This window comes from Mytilus edulis, chromosome 12 (genome assembly GCF_963676685.1).
Source record: "Mytilus edulis chromosome 12, xbMytEdul2.2, whole genome shotgun sequence".
Classification (NCBI taxonomy): domain Eukaryota; kingdom Metazoa; phylum Mollusca; class Bivalvia; order Mytilida; family Mytilidae; genus Mytilus; species Mytilus edulis.
The window spans coordinates 71,910,729-71,931,857 of NC_092355.1; the positions used below are offsets into that span (position 1 = coordinate 71,910,729).

The 21,129-nt window shown below is 33.1% G+C and overlaps 1 protein-coding gene across 1 annotated transcript in view; it reads left to right on the plus strand.

The window, feature by feature from the left end:
- The window catches only part of LOC139499075 (uncharacterized), an 86,278-nt gene that overhangs the window by 23,595 nt on the left and 41,554 nt on the right, over positions 1–21,129 (plus strand). Inside the window, exons 10-11 of the mRNA XM_071287746.1 lie at positions 10,570–10,644; positions 13,212–13,263. Of these exons, the coding sequence (XP_071143847.1) occupies positions 10,570–10,644; positions 13,212–13,263 (127 nt within the window). The remainder of the gene's footprint in view (positions 1–10,569; positions 10,645–13,211; positions 13,264–21,129) is intronic.

Consider the following 21,129-nt stretch of genomic DNA (forward strand, 5'->3'; position numbering starts at 1 on the left):
TTAATTTATGTTACTTTCCTAAACTATTGCCTCAGTTCTATTCACACGACTCTTTGAGGGGTCCGGAGGTGGCCTGTTGCAAGGCAAAATTTCTGTCTCTATCCAAAATACCCTCATTTTCCAGTGGCAGTCCAAATTTCCCCGTCCATCATCCTAGATGGCCTCTATTACAACAACCTACCTATTGTATTTATTGTGAACTTGTTCTCGTCCTGAATATGCATGAAATATTTACCACTGGACGTTAAGCAACCAACAACCAATCAATCTATTCACACGAGCAGATGAAAAGCAAATGAGATGTTTGAATCTGAATTGGAGGTCAAACGATCTACATTGGAATTATTGTTTTACGAAATAAGTGCAGAATGAGGAATATATTGGAATTGCTATGGTTTGGTTAAGCGATTGAGATAGTTCGGTTAAGAGTCTAGAAATTCGTCATGGTTTTGGTCAAGTTTGTTATGGTTTAGATCAAAATAAATATATGTGTTTCATTTTAATACTGAAAATGTGTTTGATAGCACCTGTTAGGCCAACTAAAATTAATTAGTAGATTTTCATCCAAATTTTTGAAAAAAATGGGGCGGGTGGGAGGATTTTATTTTTTAAATTTTATTTCATAAGAAACCCTCTAGTGACGAATTCTTTATACCGCAGGGGTATAAACAAGTGTAAAATAAGCTGATATATCATGTATATTGTATATACATGTATATATATATATAAGAAATCGTTCATAAATTTTCAAACTCTTTAAAAATAAATATCTCTGATAGGCAACCACAATTGACTGTTTTACATGTAATTGCTACTTTAAAAACCTATCTATAGTAAACATCAAAAACATGGAGAAAATTAATGCTCTCTTCAGTTGGACTATTCCTACACCAAATTTATTTTGCTTTCTAAGCGATGGTTTGAAGTTCCCATAAAATTAAGTAAACTTGTACAAATATATGCAATACAAGTATTATGAGTACAGAATTAAATGAAAACTCCAACAATGTTGAAAGCAATAGGGTTGGTGCTAAAGCAAGATGCAAATACAATTATGATGTAAAACATGAACTGAACTAAAAAGAAGTTGTTGTTTAATGACTATATTGAGGGTATTGGGACAGAGGGTGTTTGCTGTTTGTCAACAAAAAACAACAGCCATGGGTATTAAAGTCTAAGGAATTGCTATAATATTAATGTTTGTCGACCCTTGTTTTAGCTCAATATACGGTCATCAATCTAACAAGTTCGTGCTGGTGTCAATTCCTTATAATTTCTATAATCCTGACATGTTTTTTGTACCAATGTGTTCAACGATTCTTGCGCTTTCGATATCGTTGAATTCATAGTCCAAATTTCCTGACACAAAGTCATTGTATAAATGATCATAAATAAAAACTAGAGGCTCTCAAGAGCCTGTGTCACTCACCTGTTAATGTGTTTACTGATGTCGGCCATCTTTGTTGGTAGGCGGGGTCATTAGACACTCTTTTTAAAAATAGATACCCTAGTATTATGATTGTGGCCAAGTTTGGTTAAATTTGGCCAAGTAGTTTTAGAAAAGATTTTTATACAAGTTACAAAAATGAGGAAAAGTTGTTTAATATTGACTCTAAAGGGCAATAACTCCTTAGGGGGTCCTCTAACAATTTTGATCATGCTGACTTATTTGTAGATCTTACTTTGCTGAACATTATTGCTGTTTACAGTTTATCTCTATCTATAATAGTATTCAAGATAATAACCAAAAACTGCAAAATTTTCTTAAAATAACCAATTTAAGGGCAGCAACCCAACAACAGGTTGTCCGATTCAACTGAAAATTTGTGAGGGGATATATCTTATTCTGATGGACATTAAAATCTTGAAAGATTTGCCCTAAATGTCTTGGTTTCAAAGATATAAAGCAAAAACTGCATTTTACCACTATGTTCTAATTTTAGCCATGTCGGCCATTTTGTTTGGTAGGCTGGGTCATCGGACACATTTTTCAAACTATAAACCACAATGATAATTGTCGCTAAGTTTGATTAAATTTGGCAAAGTAGTTTTAGAGAAGAAGATTTTTAGAAAAGTTACAAAAAATGATGAAAAGTTGTTAAAAATTGACTATAAAGGGCAATAACTCCTTAAGGGGTCGACTGGCAATTTTGGTCATGTTGACTTATTTGTAGGTCTTACTCTGCTGAACATTATTGCTGTTTACAGTTTATCTCTATCTATAATAGTATTCAAGATAATAACCAAAAACTGCAAAATTTCCTTAAAATAACCATTTCAGGGGCAGCAACCCAACAACAGGTTATCCGATTCGTCTGAAAATTTCAGGGCAGATAGTTCTTCACCTGATAAACAATTTTACCCCGTCAGATTTGCTCTAAATGCTTTGGTTTTTGAGTTATAAGCCAAAAACTGCATTTTAACCCTATGTTCTATTTTTAGCCATGGCGGCCATCTTGGTTGGTTTGACGGGTCACGCCACACATTTTTTAAACTAGATATCCCAAGGATGATTGTGGCCAAGTTTGGTAGAATTTGGCCCAGTAGTTTCAGAGGAGAAGATTTTTGTAAAAGTTTACGGACGACGGACGCCAAGTGATGAGAAAAGCTCACTTGACCTTTCAGGTCAGGTGAGCTAAAAAACGGTTTTCTAATGTGACATATCACGATTTGCGTTCTTGGACACAGCGTTCAACTCGTATAAACCTGAATATTTCATGCCCTTCTCGTAAACTATATCTATTCTCGGTACATGATGTTGACATCATAGAGCTGCAGAATATGTCGACTTAATCATTTTCGTTAGATAACTCGAAGAAATACAAAACCGAAATATGAAACAGGAAGTTTTGAATGAAACGAACATATCGATGTTTACCGGTAACAGACATGAACAAAATCCGTAAATCGTAATTTTTCCAAAATAAAAAAAATCGGGGCGGGACGATTTCAGAGGGGCGGGCGGGGATGAAAATCTATCAATTAATTTTAATTGGCCTTATTGAACGAAGTTACACTATATATTTACTGCCTAAGAAGAAAAAAAGCTTGTTTAAATGTGAAACTGAATTGTTACGCGTGACATGAACAACAGTTTTAAAACTTATTGGTTTTAAAACTATATGCTAAATTACAATAAAAACCACTTTCAAAGTTCGAATTTAAAATATGAATGATCACAATTTCGATTTGGATTTAAGTTTAACAATTATTATTACGGATCAAAAAAAACTTTAACCACAGAGTGAATGTAATGTTTCCCCGCAGAAAAACTAAGTCCATTTAAAAGTAAAATACGGAAAAGATGGATTTATTTTTTTACAAAATTTACTTCGGGATACTATCTAATGATCATAAACAAGCTTTTGTCCAAGTTTGGTACAAACCAAGGATAGTTTAAGAAAGTTATTAAAATTCTAAAAACTTTAACCGCAGGGTGAATGTAATGTTTCCCCGCAGAAAAAAACTAAATCCATTTAAAAGTAAAATACGGAAAAAATGGAATTTAATTTTTACAAAATTTACTTCTGGATACTATCTTATGATAATAAACAAGCTTCTGTCCAAGTTTGGTAGAAATCCAGTATAGTTAAAGAAAGTTATTAAAATTTCAAAAACTTTAACCACAGAGTGAATATTTGTGTTGAACGCCGCTGACGAGGAAGACTACGACACCGACGATGGAAAGTATGATCGCTTAGTCATGCTTTTTCGATTAGTCGAAGGCTCGACAAAAATCTTTGTAATCAGTGTATGTAATGTGCGAATCCTGAAATACCATTTCACTGTATCGGTGGTGAATTTTTATGTAGAAGGATAAATAAACAGACGACAAATTCACGATTTTTAGGCAGTTAAGCTGCCCTATGCGAGCACCCTAGATTTGTGTTCTACCCAATAAATGCTGAAATATGTGCCATTGTTATTATCTAGCTGGATGTTATGTTATTCATAACTAATTGGACAGTTTTTTCATACTTTTAATTCTTGATTACAAAAAATATGATCTGAAAAACCTTAAATGATCGTCGATTTATCCAAAAGTTTTGAAGTTGCACATAGGAAGTAGGGCACATTAGGAATCTTTATGTAGTTTATTATCCCCTGAGATTTTGGCGAAGCTGTCAAAGATCAAATGTATGAAATGTTTAATCGCCGAAAATTTCTAAAGACAAGTAGTTCAGATTTCCCAAATGGCAAAAGTCGTAGGAATATTGTTTGTCGTCAATACGTAGTCAACTACGTCAGTAGTCTTAAAATAAGTTCCACTGTTCATGCTGTTGGCGGCAATTTTAAATTATAAGACGAAATTTTTGTATCTTTTCAATTTGGAGGCAGGGGTTCAATTAGCGGTTGTCCGAGGTCTGCGAACTTCCACTTTTGCAGTCGGACTTTCGATTTGGTTACTAGCTACGCTCGACATGCATGACTTGAGAGGAAATAAAAAAATAACTTTGCAAACCTTTTTACCAAAGTCTCCTAGTAAACGATCTCAAAACTTGTTTTTAGCATTATTATTCATGACAGCGATGTTCATTTTGTTCAACCGCTAGCTTTATACAGAAAATCGCCGACAAATAAGGTGTAAATTCGAGTAAAATCGTTTCTGACAAAAACAACATTGAAAACAAAATGGCTGACATGAGAAGAAAATTCTAATATCGGATCCGATTCCGGAAGCGGATATGGGTAATTCCGGGTTTTGGCGATCTTTGAACTTTTAAAAAAATCAGACACTGAAAACTAAAAGATATATGTAAAAGAATGAAAAAACAGAAAATATTTTGTACTGAAAATGTGAGAAACGTAAAATTACTTTTTGACAAATTTTAATGTCAAAATCCAATACAATGTGAGTCTTTGTGACAGCTGGGAACAGTATATCTAACAATATATATGGTCTTTATCAGTAATAAATGTTGGTAAAGCAAATTAGATGCTTTTAAAGTGTAGACATATTACTAAATGGGTATTTTTTTCTCAATTTTGATGGGTCAGTTAAAATAGCTGGAAGTTTCTTATTTTACACATACAGTGCAACTAGATTATATGATACCTGAATGTAAGCAAATTATATGTATGTGGAGTCCTTTGGGGGCACTCTACCCCTCCTGTGATAACTTTGAAACGGATGAGATCCCCACCTCTCAACCATATACATTCATGTATGGGACTATATAACTAATCAAATGAAATATAGGTGAAGCCCCTAGGGTCACCCACCACCTCCTGCTTCAGAACTTGCAAACAGTCGAGATCCTCACCCCTCAAACATATTTATTCATGTATGGGACAATATAACCAATCAAATGAAATACAGGGGCAGTCCCTGGGGTCACCCCACCACTCCTGTTTGGGAACATTGAAACAGTCGAGATCCCCACCCCTAAACCATATATATTCATGTATGGAACAATATAATAAATCAAATGAAAAATAGTGGGAGTCCCTGTGGGTCATCCGACCCCTCCTGTTTGAGAACTTGGAAACGGTCGAGATCCCCACCCCTAAACCATATATATTCATGTATGGGACAAATAACAAATCATATGAAATATAGGTGGAGTTCGTGGGGCCACTCTATCCCTTCCTGTTTGAGAATTTGAAAACGGTTGAGATCCCCTCCATGAACCATATATATTCATGTATTGGACAATATAACAAATCAAATGAATTATAGGGGGAGTCCCTAGGGTCACTGCACCCTCATGTTTGAGAACTTGGAAACAGTCGAGATCCTCACCACGTAACCATATATACTCATGTATGGGACTAAATAACAAATAAAATAAAATATAGGGGAAGTCCCTGCGGTCACCCCACCCCTCCTGTTGTTTGAGAACATGGAAACAGTCGAGATCCTAACCTTAAATTAAACCATATATGTTCATGTATGGGACAAAAGAACAAATCAAATGAAATATAGGGAGAGTCCTAAGGGTCACCCTACCCAATCCTGTTTCATTACTTGGAAACAGATGAGATCCCCAATTCCCCACCCCTCAACCATATATATTCATGTATTGGGCAATATAACAAATCAAATGAAATATAGGGGAAGTCACTGGGATCCCCCACCCCTAAACCATATAAATTCATGTATGGGACAATATAAAAAATCAAATGAAAAATAGGGGTAGTCCCTAGGGTCACTCACACCCTCTTGTGTGTGTTTTGAGAACTTGTAAAAGATTGAGATACCAACTCCTAAACCATATTCTTCCTGTTTGTCATTTCAAAAAGATTGAATGACATACAAGGTCAATCTCATAGGCGTCACATATGCATATCACTTTGCTAGACCTAACACCTGTCATTTTATTCCAAACGTAGACATCATGGACTTGGGTTGAAGGTGGGAGTCATTTACATTTACTATGAACAGGTCAGTCAGACCTCACTATTGATCCCTGTAGTAGTAAACATTTGTCTGATTTGTGTCTCATAACTTTTGTACTGTAGAACACAAACTCAGTTTCTTTCCAGGGAAGCAAGTACATTCATACTTTTACAAGCTCGTACTAAAGTCAACTTGAAATACTAACAGTCAACTAATACGAACAATTACGATCAACTAGAAGAACTGCAATCATTGCGAATTTGTACCACTGCTGACTCGAGACTCATGACCATGAAAAAAAATATACTTGATATATACGTTGCTATTGAAAACCTTGATAAAATATGAATTATTTGCCTTAATGATTAATTCATTAAATGAACATAAATGTACAATTATATATGGATGTTTAATGTTTGTTCTTTTAAATCTTTAAAAAAAAATTGAAGCAACATTGCCACATTTTTCATAATTATGTTTGCCTTGGTTTTTGGTTAACTGCCTACAGTGCTTACAGCACTTTGATTGAATAAAAGAAATAATATACAATATGTACTGTTTTTATAAATTCATGATAAATGTATTTGATGCGGACCTTGTACAAGGGTTTTAAAAGTAGCAGCAAGTTTCATTTGTGTAAAAATGTACCTTTTAACATGATTATTAAATAATGTAGTATAACTTAAAACAGGGTTTGTTGTTCAGCTTTTTGATATTGAATCAATTCAACTTTGTTGTTTTTGTGATGCGATTTATGTTTACTGTTGAATAGTGATATCAAAATTTCATTTTCACCGTTGAGCAATTCATTACTGTTGGATATGCGATGTATTTTCACAGAAGGATTTTAATTTAGCCGACTCTCTAACATAATTTATGAAGTCAGAAGGATTGATTATGTATGCATACTTTGTGAGTGAAAGTCTGAAGTAATATATTTATAAATGCTGTAAAAATGGCATTTATTGCTCATTGTTGAAGACGGTACGGTTATCTATAGTTGTTAATGTCTGTGTCATTTTGATCTCTTGTGAAGAGTTGCCTTATTCACAATCATACCATATCTTTTTTTTTATATTGTCATTTCTATATTCTCTGATAATTTGAACAGACCCAGATTTATATGTATGAATAAATATATCCTTTCCTATTACACGCCATCATTGTATATAGAAATAGGAAGATGTGGTGTGAGTGCCAATGAGACAACTCTCCATCCAAATAACAATTTAAAAAAAAAAAACCATTTTAGGTCAATGTACGGCCTTCAACACGGAGCATTGGCTCACACCGAACAACAAGCTATAAAGGGCCCCAAAATTACTAGTGAAAAACCATTAAAACGGGAAAAACAACAGTCTATATAAAAATAAGATGTGGTATGATTGCCAATGAGACAACTATCCACAAAAGACCAACATGACAAAGACATTAACAACTATAGGTCACCGTACGGCCTTCAACACTGAGCAAAGCCCATACCGCATAGTCAGCCATAAAAGGCCCCGATGTAAAACAATTATATAAAATAAAAAACCAAGAAACGAGAAACAAGTATAAATTACATAATTACAAACGACAACTACTGTTTATCAGATTCCTGACTTAGGACAGGTACAAACATTTGCAGCGGGATTAAACGTTTTAATGGATCCAAACATTCTCCCTTTTTCTGAAACAATAGCATAACATCACAACTTAGAAAAACACACGGAAAATATCAATTGGCAGGCTTAACTCAATTAAAAAACGTACATTAATACACTATAAACGAATAAATTTGATCTGCGATATCTGAATGCAAATGCACAGTTAAAAAATTATTAGGGACAAACCTTCAAGGTCAAAAAGCAAACAAACAAGTCCAAACAAAGCCACGGTAAGTCACCACTGCGAAATATTTTTAAAACCTTCGAAAATACAAATATCTTGGACAGCTAAAGTAGCAACCATATGATTTTCTGAGGGGGGAGTGGGGGTTTACATTGACCTAAAGTAACTTGTAATGTTTTTCCATGTAAATAACCTGCAATCTTTTCCAGGCAAAGTAACTTGTATTTTTTACCAGGGCCAATCAAAAACAATCCGAACCTGCTAGGAGTGTTTGGGTCTCCCTCCCGCCCCTAGGAAAATTTTGAAAATTAAACTATACTCATTTTCTTTAATAACACATTAAATATAGTTCTTTTTCCAAAAAGAAATCCGTTGTATTGAACGGAACGGATATGTGATCTCTGCGCTGGAGATTGTAAACTAATGTGTCATTTCAAGTAACTTACCCCCCCCTCCCCTGAAAATCAAATGAATGCTACCGGAAAAGCAGTCTACGATTTCGGTCTAAATATACAGCAGATACTTAAGACTTGCTTGCTTGGTTTGTATTCATGTTTGCCTAGGCATTGTAATTGAGATAGAGCTTGAACTTATGAGATATATTGATTCAATAATTTTGCTTGATATAAATTTTGATTTGATAATTTTGCCGGTAATAGCATAATTATTTTACCGGGATCAGCACAATTTCAACTTAGCAGATGTATTCTATTTGTCTATCTCGGAGATTGCGGGATAGTAGTACAACAAAGTTATATTAATAATGTTTTAAAATAGCAAATGTATATATAAAGAGGATTCCATTATACTGGTCTTCTGATATTAGTGATCAACTATTGACTAATATTATTTTTAAGTCACCACCAACTTAAAATGTGTTCAATTTGCCTGTCCGTCTATCCGTCTGTCCATCACACTTCAGTTTCAGTTTAGAAATACTTTGACCAAATGATTCTATTATTGGTTTGTACAGCTTAATATTATGTTACAGGTCAATTTTGTGATTTATGCTGGTGGAATAACATCTCAGACGGGTGTGTGCCATGAGAAATTAAGAATGTTCTTACAATTATTTGGGCCATTATCTACCTTGCCATAAGCCAGGTTGGACCAGCTATTGCAATCCCATGAAGTTCATCATCTGTTTACTTTCAAAAATTTGATTATAAGATGATGAACTCGGAACAAAGTCCGACCAAACACAATTATCTTAACAAGTATCTACTTGTACGCAACATTTAAAAAAGTCAACATACCTCCCTCCCCTTTTTTCCACGCCAGCTACTCATCCCCCAACCCAAATGTTATATTATATTTATTGAACAATCTGAAGAAAAAAACCAGACAAGATTAGTACTGAGAGTGAAGCAAAGAATGAACTCATATTCCAATTTGAAAATAAACACCCCATGTTTATGTTTTATACATTAATTTCTATTTATGCAGTTTTTGAGGGGATGTTACTCATGTTACTATGGTTATTATGTGATTCTGTGGTAACAAATGAAGTCAAAACACTTGACGATGGTAATTTTAAGTTTTCGTTAGCTTTTATGTATTTTCTTATCGATTATAAAACAATTCAGGACATTTGAGCTCTTAAACTGCAATATTCTGCAAATAACAACTCCCGTTTCCAAGGAAAAAAATGGTTGCTATGGTGAGAAAACTAAAGAAAATCCCACAAATTTTTCTATTCAATTTGGTAAACATGGTAAAGAAGTATCCAAACTTCATACTACAGTGCTAACTATTCTGTACACATTTGCACTTTTCTGAAAAACACCAGAGAAAATTTGATAATTTCGCAAAACTCCCAATTTCAGAAAAGTTGAAAATATACATTTTTTGGCAAAATTTTTCAAAATATTTACAAATTTGGTTGACATGCAATCCTCACTTAAATGAAGCTTAAACCAAGTTGTATCAATGTTACATATGAACATTAATGAAAAACGCATGATTCTATTCATAATCAGGCTCTGAATTGTGGTGATTTAGCTGATTTTTGAAAGATTTTACCACGCTTACCAACCAAAAAATAGTGGGTCCGTTACCATGGCCACCACTCATATTTTCCTACTCAAAATTATTTTTTGAGCAGTTTTCATTTATTGCTTCTACTAGGCCAATTATAGATAAAATCTGGAACCCCCCATGTATCACATGTATATGGCACTCTGACTGGTTCTTACAAAGAGCTGTACTTAATAATCAGAGCTGAGGGGTCACAAACAAAAATATTACTCAGTTGTTACTGGTATGAAGTGAAAATCAGAGCTGAAAGGTCACATAATAAAATAAAATACCACTCAGATGTTACTGATGGTATAAATGTACTGTAAGATAAGTGTTATAAAAGAGATCAATTGATATGTATGTCCCACTGATTTCAGGGTAAAACTCCATATGATCTTGCAGCACAACTGAAGGATGGTCCAAGACGCAAGGAAGTAATGCAATACTTACAGGTATGTATATCACAAATTCTTACTTTTAAACAGAATAACATGAAATCAATATTTATTGATGTACCATACATAACATTAGAAGATGTGATATGATTGCCAATGAGACAACTCTTCACAAGAGACCAAATGACACAGAAATTAACAACTATAGGTCACTGTACAGCCTTCAACAATAAGAAAAGACCATACCTCAGCCCTGAAATGACAAATTTATGTAAAACAATTAAAACGAGAAGACTAACGGCCTTATTTATGTACAAAAAAATGAACGGAAAAACAATATGTAACACATCAACGAACGACAACCACTGAATTACAGGCTCCTGACTTGGGACAGGCACATACATACAGAATGCGTTGGGGTTGAACATGTTAGCAGGATCCCAACTGTCCTTCTAACCTGGGACAATGGTGTTACAGGGCAACATAAGAACGAACTATAAAAATCAGTTGAAAAAGGCTTAACTCATCAGATGGATACTAATAGAAATACATCTAACAAAAACACAGAGTAGACGTGGCCGGGTACTTGTACATCCCAACAACAAAAAGACACCAAGTACAGATCTGAGAGTACTCGCCAATACTGACAGCTTGTTCAAAGCCAATAACAACTAATAAAAAAATCATGCATCCAAGACTAAATTATCAATCATTACACATCCAACAACCAATGGATTTAGTGTAAAGACGTCATAAACAGTCAGAGAAAAACATGACCTTGTGCAATGCCAAGATACAGGTACCAACAGATTGTAGATCCATGAATGTGCATATGTAAATAACAATAATATTTAGTTTGCTTTTAACTTACTGATAACAAAATCAATATTAATACCAATAAAAACAATATTCAAAGATCAGATTACAGTGTTGAATTGGGAACCTATTACAATAAGTTTATTTAGAGGATGGATAAGTTAGATTTACCAGGGTTGTTTCTAAATTTCAGGGCACGGTAAACAACAACCGTGTAAAAAAAGGCCCCTTTATATCTTGCAAAATTGCAAATTGTTCTTTTAATCCGCACTCTAACTTAAGTTTTCCTTATTAAAAATTTATGAAACTCATTCACAATGTTAAAAACCAAAACTCCCAGACATAGGGTGATTTCAGGCAGTGAGTTACTTACCATTTTAGAGTTATGCCCCTTTGTATCTTTCAATTTATTGAAACTCATACACAATGTTTAGAACTAAAACGTGCAGACAGAGTTTGAATTTGGGCAGTGAGGTACTGTTCTAGAGTAATCACCTTTTTAACTTCGAAAATTGCAAGTTTTATGAAACGCATACACAATGATAAAGAACCAGTGTCCTCGAACACATTCGTCTTTTATTTTTGTTTACAGTTTCTACTTATCTGTTATAGTTAATGAGATAATGGGCAAACACTTGAAAAATTAGTCAAATATCATCAGCGAGATAAATACTTTAAGATGTCCTCAAAACTTTTTAGCTATTTTGGCATCTTTGAAGATGGGCATATTTGGTCTTTTTTGCTGTTGACAATTTTGACCTTTTTGTCGAGCCTTCGACTTTTGTTGAAAAAGCGAGACTAAGCGATCCTACATTCCGTCGGTGTCGGCGGCGGCGTCCACAAATATTCACTCTGTGGTTAAAGTTTTTGAAATTTTAATAACTTTCTTAAACTATACTGGATTACTTCCAAACGTGGACAGAAGCTTGTTTATGATCATTAGATAGTATCCAGAAGTGAATTTTGTAAAAATAAAATTCCATTTTTTTCTGTATTTTACTTATAAATGGACTTAGTTTTTCTGCGGGGAAACATTACATTCTGTGGTTAAAGTTTTTAAAATTTTAATAACTTTCTTAAACTATCCTGGGTTTGTACCAAACATGGACAGAAGCGTGTTTATGATCAAAAGATAATATACAGAAGTAAATTTTGTAAAAAAAAAAATCCGTTTTTTCCGTATTTTACTTTTAAATGGACTTAGATTTTCTGCCAGGAAACAACACATTCACTCTGTGGTTAAATTTTTAAAAAATTTAATAACTTTCTTATACTACTTTTAATTTGTACCAAACTTAGACAGAAGCTTGTTTATGATCAAAAGCTAGTATTTAGAAGGAAATTTTGTTAATATTTTGTACTGTGTATCTGTATTTTACTTATAAATGGACTTAGTTTTTCTTCCAGTTAACATTACATACCGTCTGCAGTTAAAGTTTTTAAACATTTATTAGATTCATAAACTATCATGGATTTTTACCAAACTTGGACAGAAGCTTCTTTCAATCAAAAGATAGTATCAAGAGGAATATTTTTATTGATTTTTTCCTCATTTTTGTTGAGCCTGTGATTTTCAGCAAAAGTAGACACTGGGTTCCGTGGAACCCTTACAAATTTTTATTGTTGTTTTTTTAGATTAAATGCAAAAAACACTAAAATTAGACAAAAATCAGATTCCAAGATTAAAAAAAAAACTCACGGTGCATACTTTTTCTTTTTCAGACAGTCATTAAAAAAAACTTAAAGTAGACAAAAATCAGCATGCAAGGTAAAAAAATACCTCACAGTGCATATTTCTCCTTTTTCAGACAGTTATGTCGGAGAAATCCTCAAGTGTTCCTGCTGGACCGAAAATGGAAGGTATTTTCTTAATCATTATTTCATTTATATTAGAATTAACATGTGTAAATATAATGAGTGGAGGATTCCTATATATTTGTAGGTCACCAGGTCAAATGAGAAGATCAAGGTTACATTCAATAAACATTTCAATAGAAATCAGTTCATCAAAGGGGTGTCCCGATACTGGGGTTCATATTTACTTTAGGCAATAGAACATCATGGACCTTTCACCAAAAATAGCAAAAGGTCCTTTATTCTTAGTAGGTAATTGAAATATCAATTTAGTAAAAAAAAAAAATGCTTTCCCTTAGAAATCACTCGTCATAATCGAATACATCAACTTCATTTTTTTCTGATTTTTTCTAATAAATTCATTTAGAATAATGGTTATCCTCTTCCTTGCCAATAATAACGCTGTGACAGTGTGTTTAATAACTCTTTGAACCTTTTTATTTGTTCTGCTTTCAACTGCTGCTGAACAACAAACTAGGGCACTTTGCCTTTAAGTGTGTGTTGGATAAACCAGTTTAACATCAAAAATAGGTGAAGGAGGATTAATCCTCCATTTGGGCTGTTCATCGTCAACATGTTGAACAATAACTTAAAAAACGCTTTGAGCAGTTTCCATGAAACTTTGGTTAACTGTTTGTATCTATTGACCAGTGTTCTCCCCAGGCTGTTTTAGCGTCGCGGTACGGTACCGCGACGCTATATTTTTTCACCGTGATGCTATAATTATTCCCGCGACGCTATAATTATTTTGAAGATGCTATTTTCCTTGTCCTCAATTTTGAACTTTCATCTTTTATCGATTATGATCATAAAAATTATATCACCTGTAATTGTAATCCCTTTTTAAAAGTCGGACACTAAAGGCAATTAAGAGATTAAATAGCCAGGTGTTAATTGCCCTCAGGGTGATAACTGTTTTGATGCGAATATCCCAAGCTGACACTTGTGACATGACTAATACCACGTGTCTGCAATCACCAACTTCGACATGGAAAAATGCAATCACAAAAACAATTTGAAATCTATGTTTTGTATAACGAAATTTCAAATATTAAAACGATTTTTTTGTTTGTTAAAAGGTTGTTTATTTGTGCAAATCTCAAAAAAAATACTTCCTTTCTCTTCCGGTAAATTACGAGAGCGAGAATTTTGGTTTTGAGCTCAAATAAGTTTTATACATACTTCTTTAAAAAGTGATCATAATTGGCTTAAGTTTATGTATAATTCATTTAATGCATTAAAGGCGTCTTATTCATTCACAATCTCTAGTCAAACAATGTTTATTCTCGGACTCATTTTCATATTTTTTTCTACGGCCGCCATTGCACATTTTTGTGTAAACTACGGATCGGAACCGGACCAGATATGACAAAAATCCGCATTTTCACGATAATGACAACAGATGGAAGGTAGACAGAAAAAATATACCAATAGAGAAAACTACGCATTAATAGACTATTTGTTAGATAACTTTGTTAAAAATACGTATCATTTTGATGTCAAGATAAAAAAACAACAGGGACTAATTCATTCAGTGCCATGAAACAATGAATTTCATAAACATAATAAAAAAAAGTTTTTAAATTGATATTTTTTTTGCTACTTTTGCTACTTTATCTTTACTTAATATAATATTAAAAAAAATAGTTAATTTTGTGTACTAGATATTCAGTTTTGTATATATACCAGGGGTGTGGAAATATTTGTTGTGAGCACTTGTCCCTGGGCAAGTAAAACTAAACTTTTTACTTGTCCGGAAGAAAATTTACTTGCCCTGATGATCCCAATAAATATTGAAGTATTTCTTATTAGCTAATATATGATTATTACTTGGCACTGTTGTACATCACAAACAAACAAAATCCATTTGTTTATATGTGTAAAAAATTAGGAAAGTATAGGAAATGGGTTAACATCAATGGGACAGAAACCTAACAGCAAACTAACCAATGAAATAACATGTAAAGGACAATTTTGCAGCAGTTTTTGAATAAAAATTGTAGCCAGTAGGTACATATATACAAAATTTAAGGACAGTAATTGAAGAAATGTAAACTAAATAATAGATAAACTATTGATTTTGTGGTGTTTCTCTCAACTGTAACACTTGTTTTTTTTTCTTGATTATTTATTTTTGTCTTGATGGGCAATTAAAGCGTCCCTTCTATTTACCACTTTGACAACAAATAATGTTGACCTTTCATCTATAAATAAGACAAAAGCTTAATTTATTTTCGGAAAATCCAAAGATAGCCAGGGGCAATCTGATATCCACGATGTCTGAAATTCCCGCTTCCGTTTTTTTTTTTTAAATACTCTGTGTCCTCCAAATTCTATTAAGGTTTTCTACTCGACTCATAACTCTTTTTGTCTTGCTTGCCCAGCTTTTTATTAAGTATTTATCAATCTGAATCTCGATACAAAATTTAAAGAAATGACACTTCTGGTAAATCATGGATAAAACCTAATCACCAATCCCGGGTCAATGGACAAAGCCAATGCAATGTTACGCGATTTGGGTTCGCATACTTATTTTTATTTATTTTGGTAATTGATCTATTTTCGGTATCCTGTAATATTTATCGTCATGAACATTAATTTTTTTACTTGCTGAACATTGGTTTCTTTTACATAAATTAAACATCTTTATACGTTTTGAAATTAATTTTATGTTTTTGTTGGATTTGAACTTTGTCTTGTATATTTTTTTACTTGTCCACGGGCAACCAAGACAAAAATAATTACTTGTCCGGTTGTTCAAATGTACAAGTCGGGCAAGTCGGGCATAGCATTTCCACACCCCTGTATACAGGTTGCACTATAATGAACCATTCATTCATTTGACTTATTGTTGGGTAACTGAAAGCACATATATTTATTTTTATTTGGCACAAGAGGAAAAAAATAATTCTGTAACTATAAATGAATAAAGAAAACATAAACTGAAACAACTGTTTTTGTTGTTATAGTTTAATTGTATTCTCAGTTATGAATTGAACAATATAAACTAAAACATATAAAGGAAATAGAGCATCAACGCGACGCGACAAATGACATTAAAAAAAATATGCAGTTATTTTTTTACGCAAAATGTGATGCTATCCAAAATTTCTGGGGAGAACACTGTTGACATGAAAGCTCAATTTTATTTTTATAGAGTTAGATTTTACATTTTTCGAATTAGGGGGTTTAATTTATCAAAACAGGGGGTTTTTCAGTTTTTGAAAAAAACTCAAAGTGATTGGAGCAGTATTCAAGAATATTTGGTGACTTTAGTTTTTTTTTTATTGGGATATGATTGCTTTCAAGCAATCTGTAGACTTATACCAGTGGCTCAGGTCTATGTCCTCACGTCAACCGTTTTATTCTAAACACTAAGGAACATCTTAGATTCGTATGATTGTCTTGCTTTAAAAAGTAGAAACAAACAAAGGGATTGAACTTAAACAACTTTCCTATTATGTTCTTTTCATAATCTTCATGTTTGATATTTCCCTTGACTTATATGCCTGTTTTTAACAAGTTTTGAAAATGATATTTGATATTGTACTTCAATAAAGAAATAGAGAACCATCTAGGTCGTTTAATTAACATTTAATACTCGTTCTCGCTCCATGGTTTGTTTAGGTAATTGTGCGCATATGTATAGTTTTCCTGACTTCAAGGGGTATTAGATTGAAATATATGTACGTCTGCTATTGAGGGTTATTGTTGTTGCATAATTTTGAATCATATGCATCATTTAAATTAAAATAAGTGTAGTCCACATCCTAGAACTTTAACCACAACACTCCTTCAGGCGAAATGGAGTCTTCCATATTATCGTTTCGAGTTGTCTCCCTTCCGGAAGTAAATTCCTTCAATTCTGAGAGATCAAAATATACAATACAAATTAACTTGTTCTGTCGATTAACGTCGTATTATATTAAAAACTATCGCAATTTAAACAGAGGGATGTGTACGGAAAGGAGTCATGACGACTGACCCAAAGGAAATTTAATATTTAAAGAGTTAGGAATGGGGTTCCTCCTAGAATTAATGTAGGAAAATAGGTGATAAGATTATAAAGATATGAGGTGAAATTATACCTTCTCTCGTGACTTCTGTGGAAAGTAAACTTGGAATTGATAGTACAAAAATAAAACACAATAGGCCTAAGTACATTGTTTATACACTTGTAACTGGGATTGGTTATTTTGTAACTAATCAGATTACGCAAATTACATTTTACATGTGCAGTTGTCTTGAATAAGTTTTGAAAATTTTATTATCCAGCTACATGTATATATGTGTCAATGAAAACAATGGCAAGTGTAAGTATCCCTCAGGCCACGGTTTTTTAATTTGTTGGTTTACGGATCCGCCGACCCGATTTTGCCGATTTTCAGAATAAAAATAAAATTGACTTTTCATGGTTTTTTATTCCCGCCGACCCTAACAAATGCATTATCCCTGAAAAATAATTAAAATATTTTTTTTATCAAATCAAATGCATTAATCACAAACAAAAGTGATAACACTTTCTGTTGTGAAAAAATAAAACTTCCAGTTTACGTTTCTATAAATAGACAAATCAATTATAACTGACCTTGAAATGTTGTTTGCGCAACTAGTTTTGCGAAACGAATCCTGTGTTTAAAACCAATTACACCATAAATTCGTTTCCCTTATTTGTCATCATTCCGTAAGATGCATCATCTCAGAGAAATAGACTTGTCCAAATGTGGACAGGTGGAATACATCAGTTAAAGTACTGAATGCTAACAAATCATTTGGAAATTTCTTTTTTCATAGAAAATTAAAAAAATATCGACCATTTGGATATAAAACGGGAATGCATGACAACAGATTAACCCGATCTCTCGTTTTTCCAGTGGACGAGTCTATTACGTTTTTCGACACTTTGTGTCTTAAGTACGACGTTTTTACATTTTGTTCTTTCTCAGTTTTCGTGCTTGGAGATCATTATTCATCAAGTTTTCTGGAATTGATTAAGAGTTACGCGAATGTGTTTTTCTTGTTTGTGAAATGACGATTCAATTTCGTCTTTGTCCGTGCAACTCCCCTTTTTTACGGGAAATTATTAAACAATGTCAAACGATGTTTGTGACAACTGAACAATAATATTTCATCGAACTTTAAGTTAAGAAATGATAACAAAATAGCATATTAAACATATTGTTAGAAAGGTGAAATATATATCTATTTTGCATATTTTTCTGTCTTGAAAGATATTTTTTTTCTTTTTTTTTTCCGACCGACCGACCCGACTTTTTTATGGGGAAAATCCGTAAAACAACAAATTAAAAAACCGTGGCCTCAGAGCCATCTGCTCTTTGATAAATTTATGTTATGACATTGTCATGATTGTGGAGTTATGATACTTCATTCTTTGAAAAAGCAACGAGCTCATGTCACAGCTCTTTATTTATATGTGCTTTACAAAGCAGTGTTTAAATTAAAATCTTAACTATTGTTTACTTATAATTTAAGCTTGGTGTCAGGTCATTAAAGATTGCATATTTTGGCGTTAATATTGATTCACTAAAATAGGGTCTTTGCATCGGAACTAAACACATTTAAAAACCAGTTATTGGCATGACAAGGGTTATGTTCTTCTCATATATGATGAAGACTCAGGTAAATGTCATATTCAACTCTTTGGTATCCAAATTTTTATCCTCCAACGTTGTAAAAAATTTAATGTGCAATTTATTTATACCCGTCAGATAATCATGATAATACAAAATATGTTGGATTGCAAATTCTCAAAACTCAGATTTATCTTTTTTGACGACCGTGACAAGAACCCATTAGGAGCAATACAATAATGGAGCTTTTGCATATTTTTTCTCTAACTAAATTAGAATGCATTACTAAGAACTTGGTTGCTGATGAAATTTAAATCTGATTCAAAGGAAAAAAAAAATCTGTGACTAGATACCAAAAGATACCAAATTGGGTCAACTTCAGAAATTAACCGATTCACAAACTCTACAATTAAAAACAAATCCAACAATTCAACAACACTTCTCTTCTTCATTATTAACCGGATTTTTGTGACAAAAATGTCGGTTATTGATTTGGGGATGTACGGCGGGCGGGCGGCAATCAAATGTTGTCCGTGCATTAACTCATGAACCGTTCAACCAAAGCTTTTAAAATTTTAATATGTTGTTACTGACAACTAAATGAAGGTCAAGTTCAATAATGGCGATTTTGACTTTTACCGTTCAGGAGTTATGGTTCTTGAAAGATTGAAAAATGGAGTTTCCAGTCGTGTCCGTGCATTTACACATGAACTGTTCTACCAAAGCTTCCCAAATTTTAATATGTTGTTACCGATGACGAAATGGAGGTCAAGTTTAATAATGACGATTTTGACTTTTACGGTTCAGGAGTGATGGTTCTTGAAAGATTGAAAAATGGAGTTTCCAGTCGTGTCCGTGCATTTACGCATGAACTGTTCTACCAAAGCTTCCCAAATTTTAATATATTGTTACTGATGACAAAATGGAGGTCAAGTTCAATAATGACGATTTTGACTTTTACCGTTTAGGAGTTATGGTTCTTGAAAGATTGAAAAATGGTGTTTCCAGTCGTGTCCATGCATTTTCTCATAAACCATCAACCAAAGCTTTTGAAATTTTTATATGTTGTTACTGATGACAAAATAGAGGTCAAGTTGAATAATGATGATTTTGACTTTTACCGTTCAGGAGTTATGGTTCTTGAAAGATCGTAAAATGGTGTTTCCATTCACGTTGCATTTACTAATGAACCATTCAATCTAAGCTTTTCAAATTTTAATATGTTGATACTGACTACAAAATGGAGGTCAAATTTGATATTGACGATTTTCACTTTCAGCATTCATCAGTTATGGTTCTTGTGATATTGATAGGACACAAGTAAATGTTAATAAATCCGGTTTGCTGTCGTTGTGACAGCCTCTTGTTTTAAGACCTGTTTTGTTAAAAACATTTGTAGTAAAATTCAATAAGATACACAAACCATGAACAAATTTCCAGAACATCATCAATTTTTTCATCGATTTTTTTTAAATAGTAGAGTTGGTAATCTTATTATGAATGTGTTTTTTACTTCATAAGCTACCCAATATAATGATTTATTGTGTATACTATCCAATTAATGGCAAGGTAGACAGTACATGATAGTTACATGAGCTTCACCACAGCTTTTATGTATGGTGCAACATTGTTATTGACGATTTACAAAACGGTTCTTTTATGCATTTATATCTATACATATGGGCAGGAATTGGTGTCAAAACCTGAATTTAGAAGGCAAATTAGATAAACCACTAAGAAAGGAACATGTGTACTAAGTGTCAAGTTATATATGACAATAAACTCACCCGAAACTAAAACCACCAAAAACTATATCCTGATTTGTGAAAGATGGAAAAACGACCAAACATACAAAAAAAAGGGTAACATGATATATTCCCACATGGAGCATATGATGATAAAACAAATATTTGCATTGTTGAATCCACGTTATTAGTTTGGTTGTTCTAAACATGTTAAAACTTAGTTGGATGCCAAATTTGAAGTATACCCGACTTCAAGTGAGTACAATACTTGGAGCCTCAATCAGTGACTAGTGGTGCCAAAAAAAAACCAACTTAATTCTTTCCATCATCTTCTTCATAAACTACCTTGACCTAACACATTAACCTGATCTTTGGTGAACTGACGGACAGATGCATAGATTCGAAAACATTATGCCATCTACTAATATAAGGTAGTTGGCACCATAATAAGTTCTAAAACTTCCACATAATGTTTTTTTCTCTTTGGGTTAAGCCCAAAAACTAATGTTATAATCTAACAAATTTTCTACCAAATA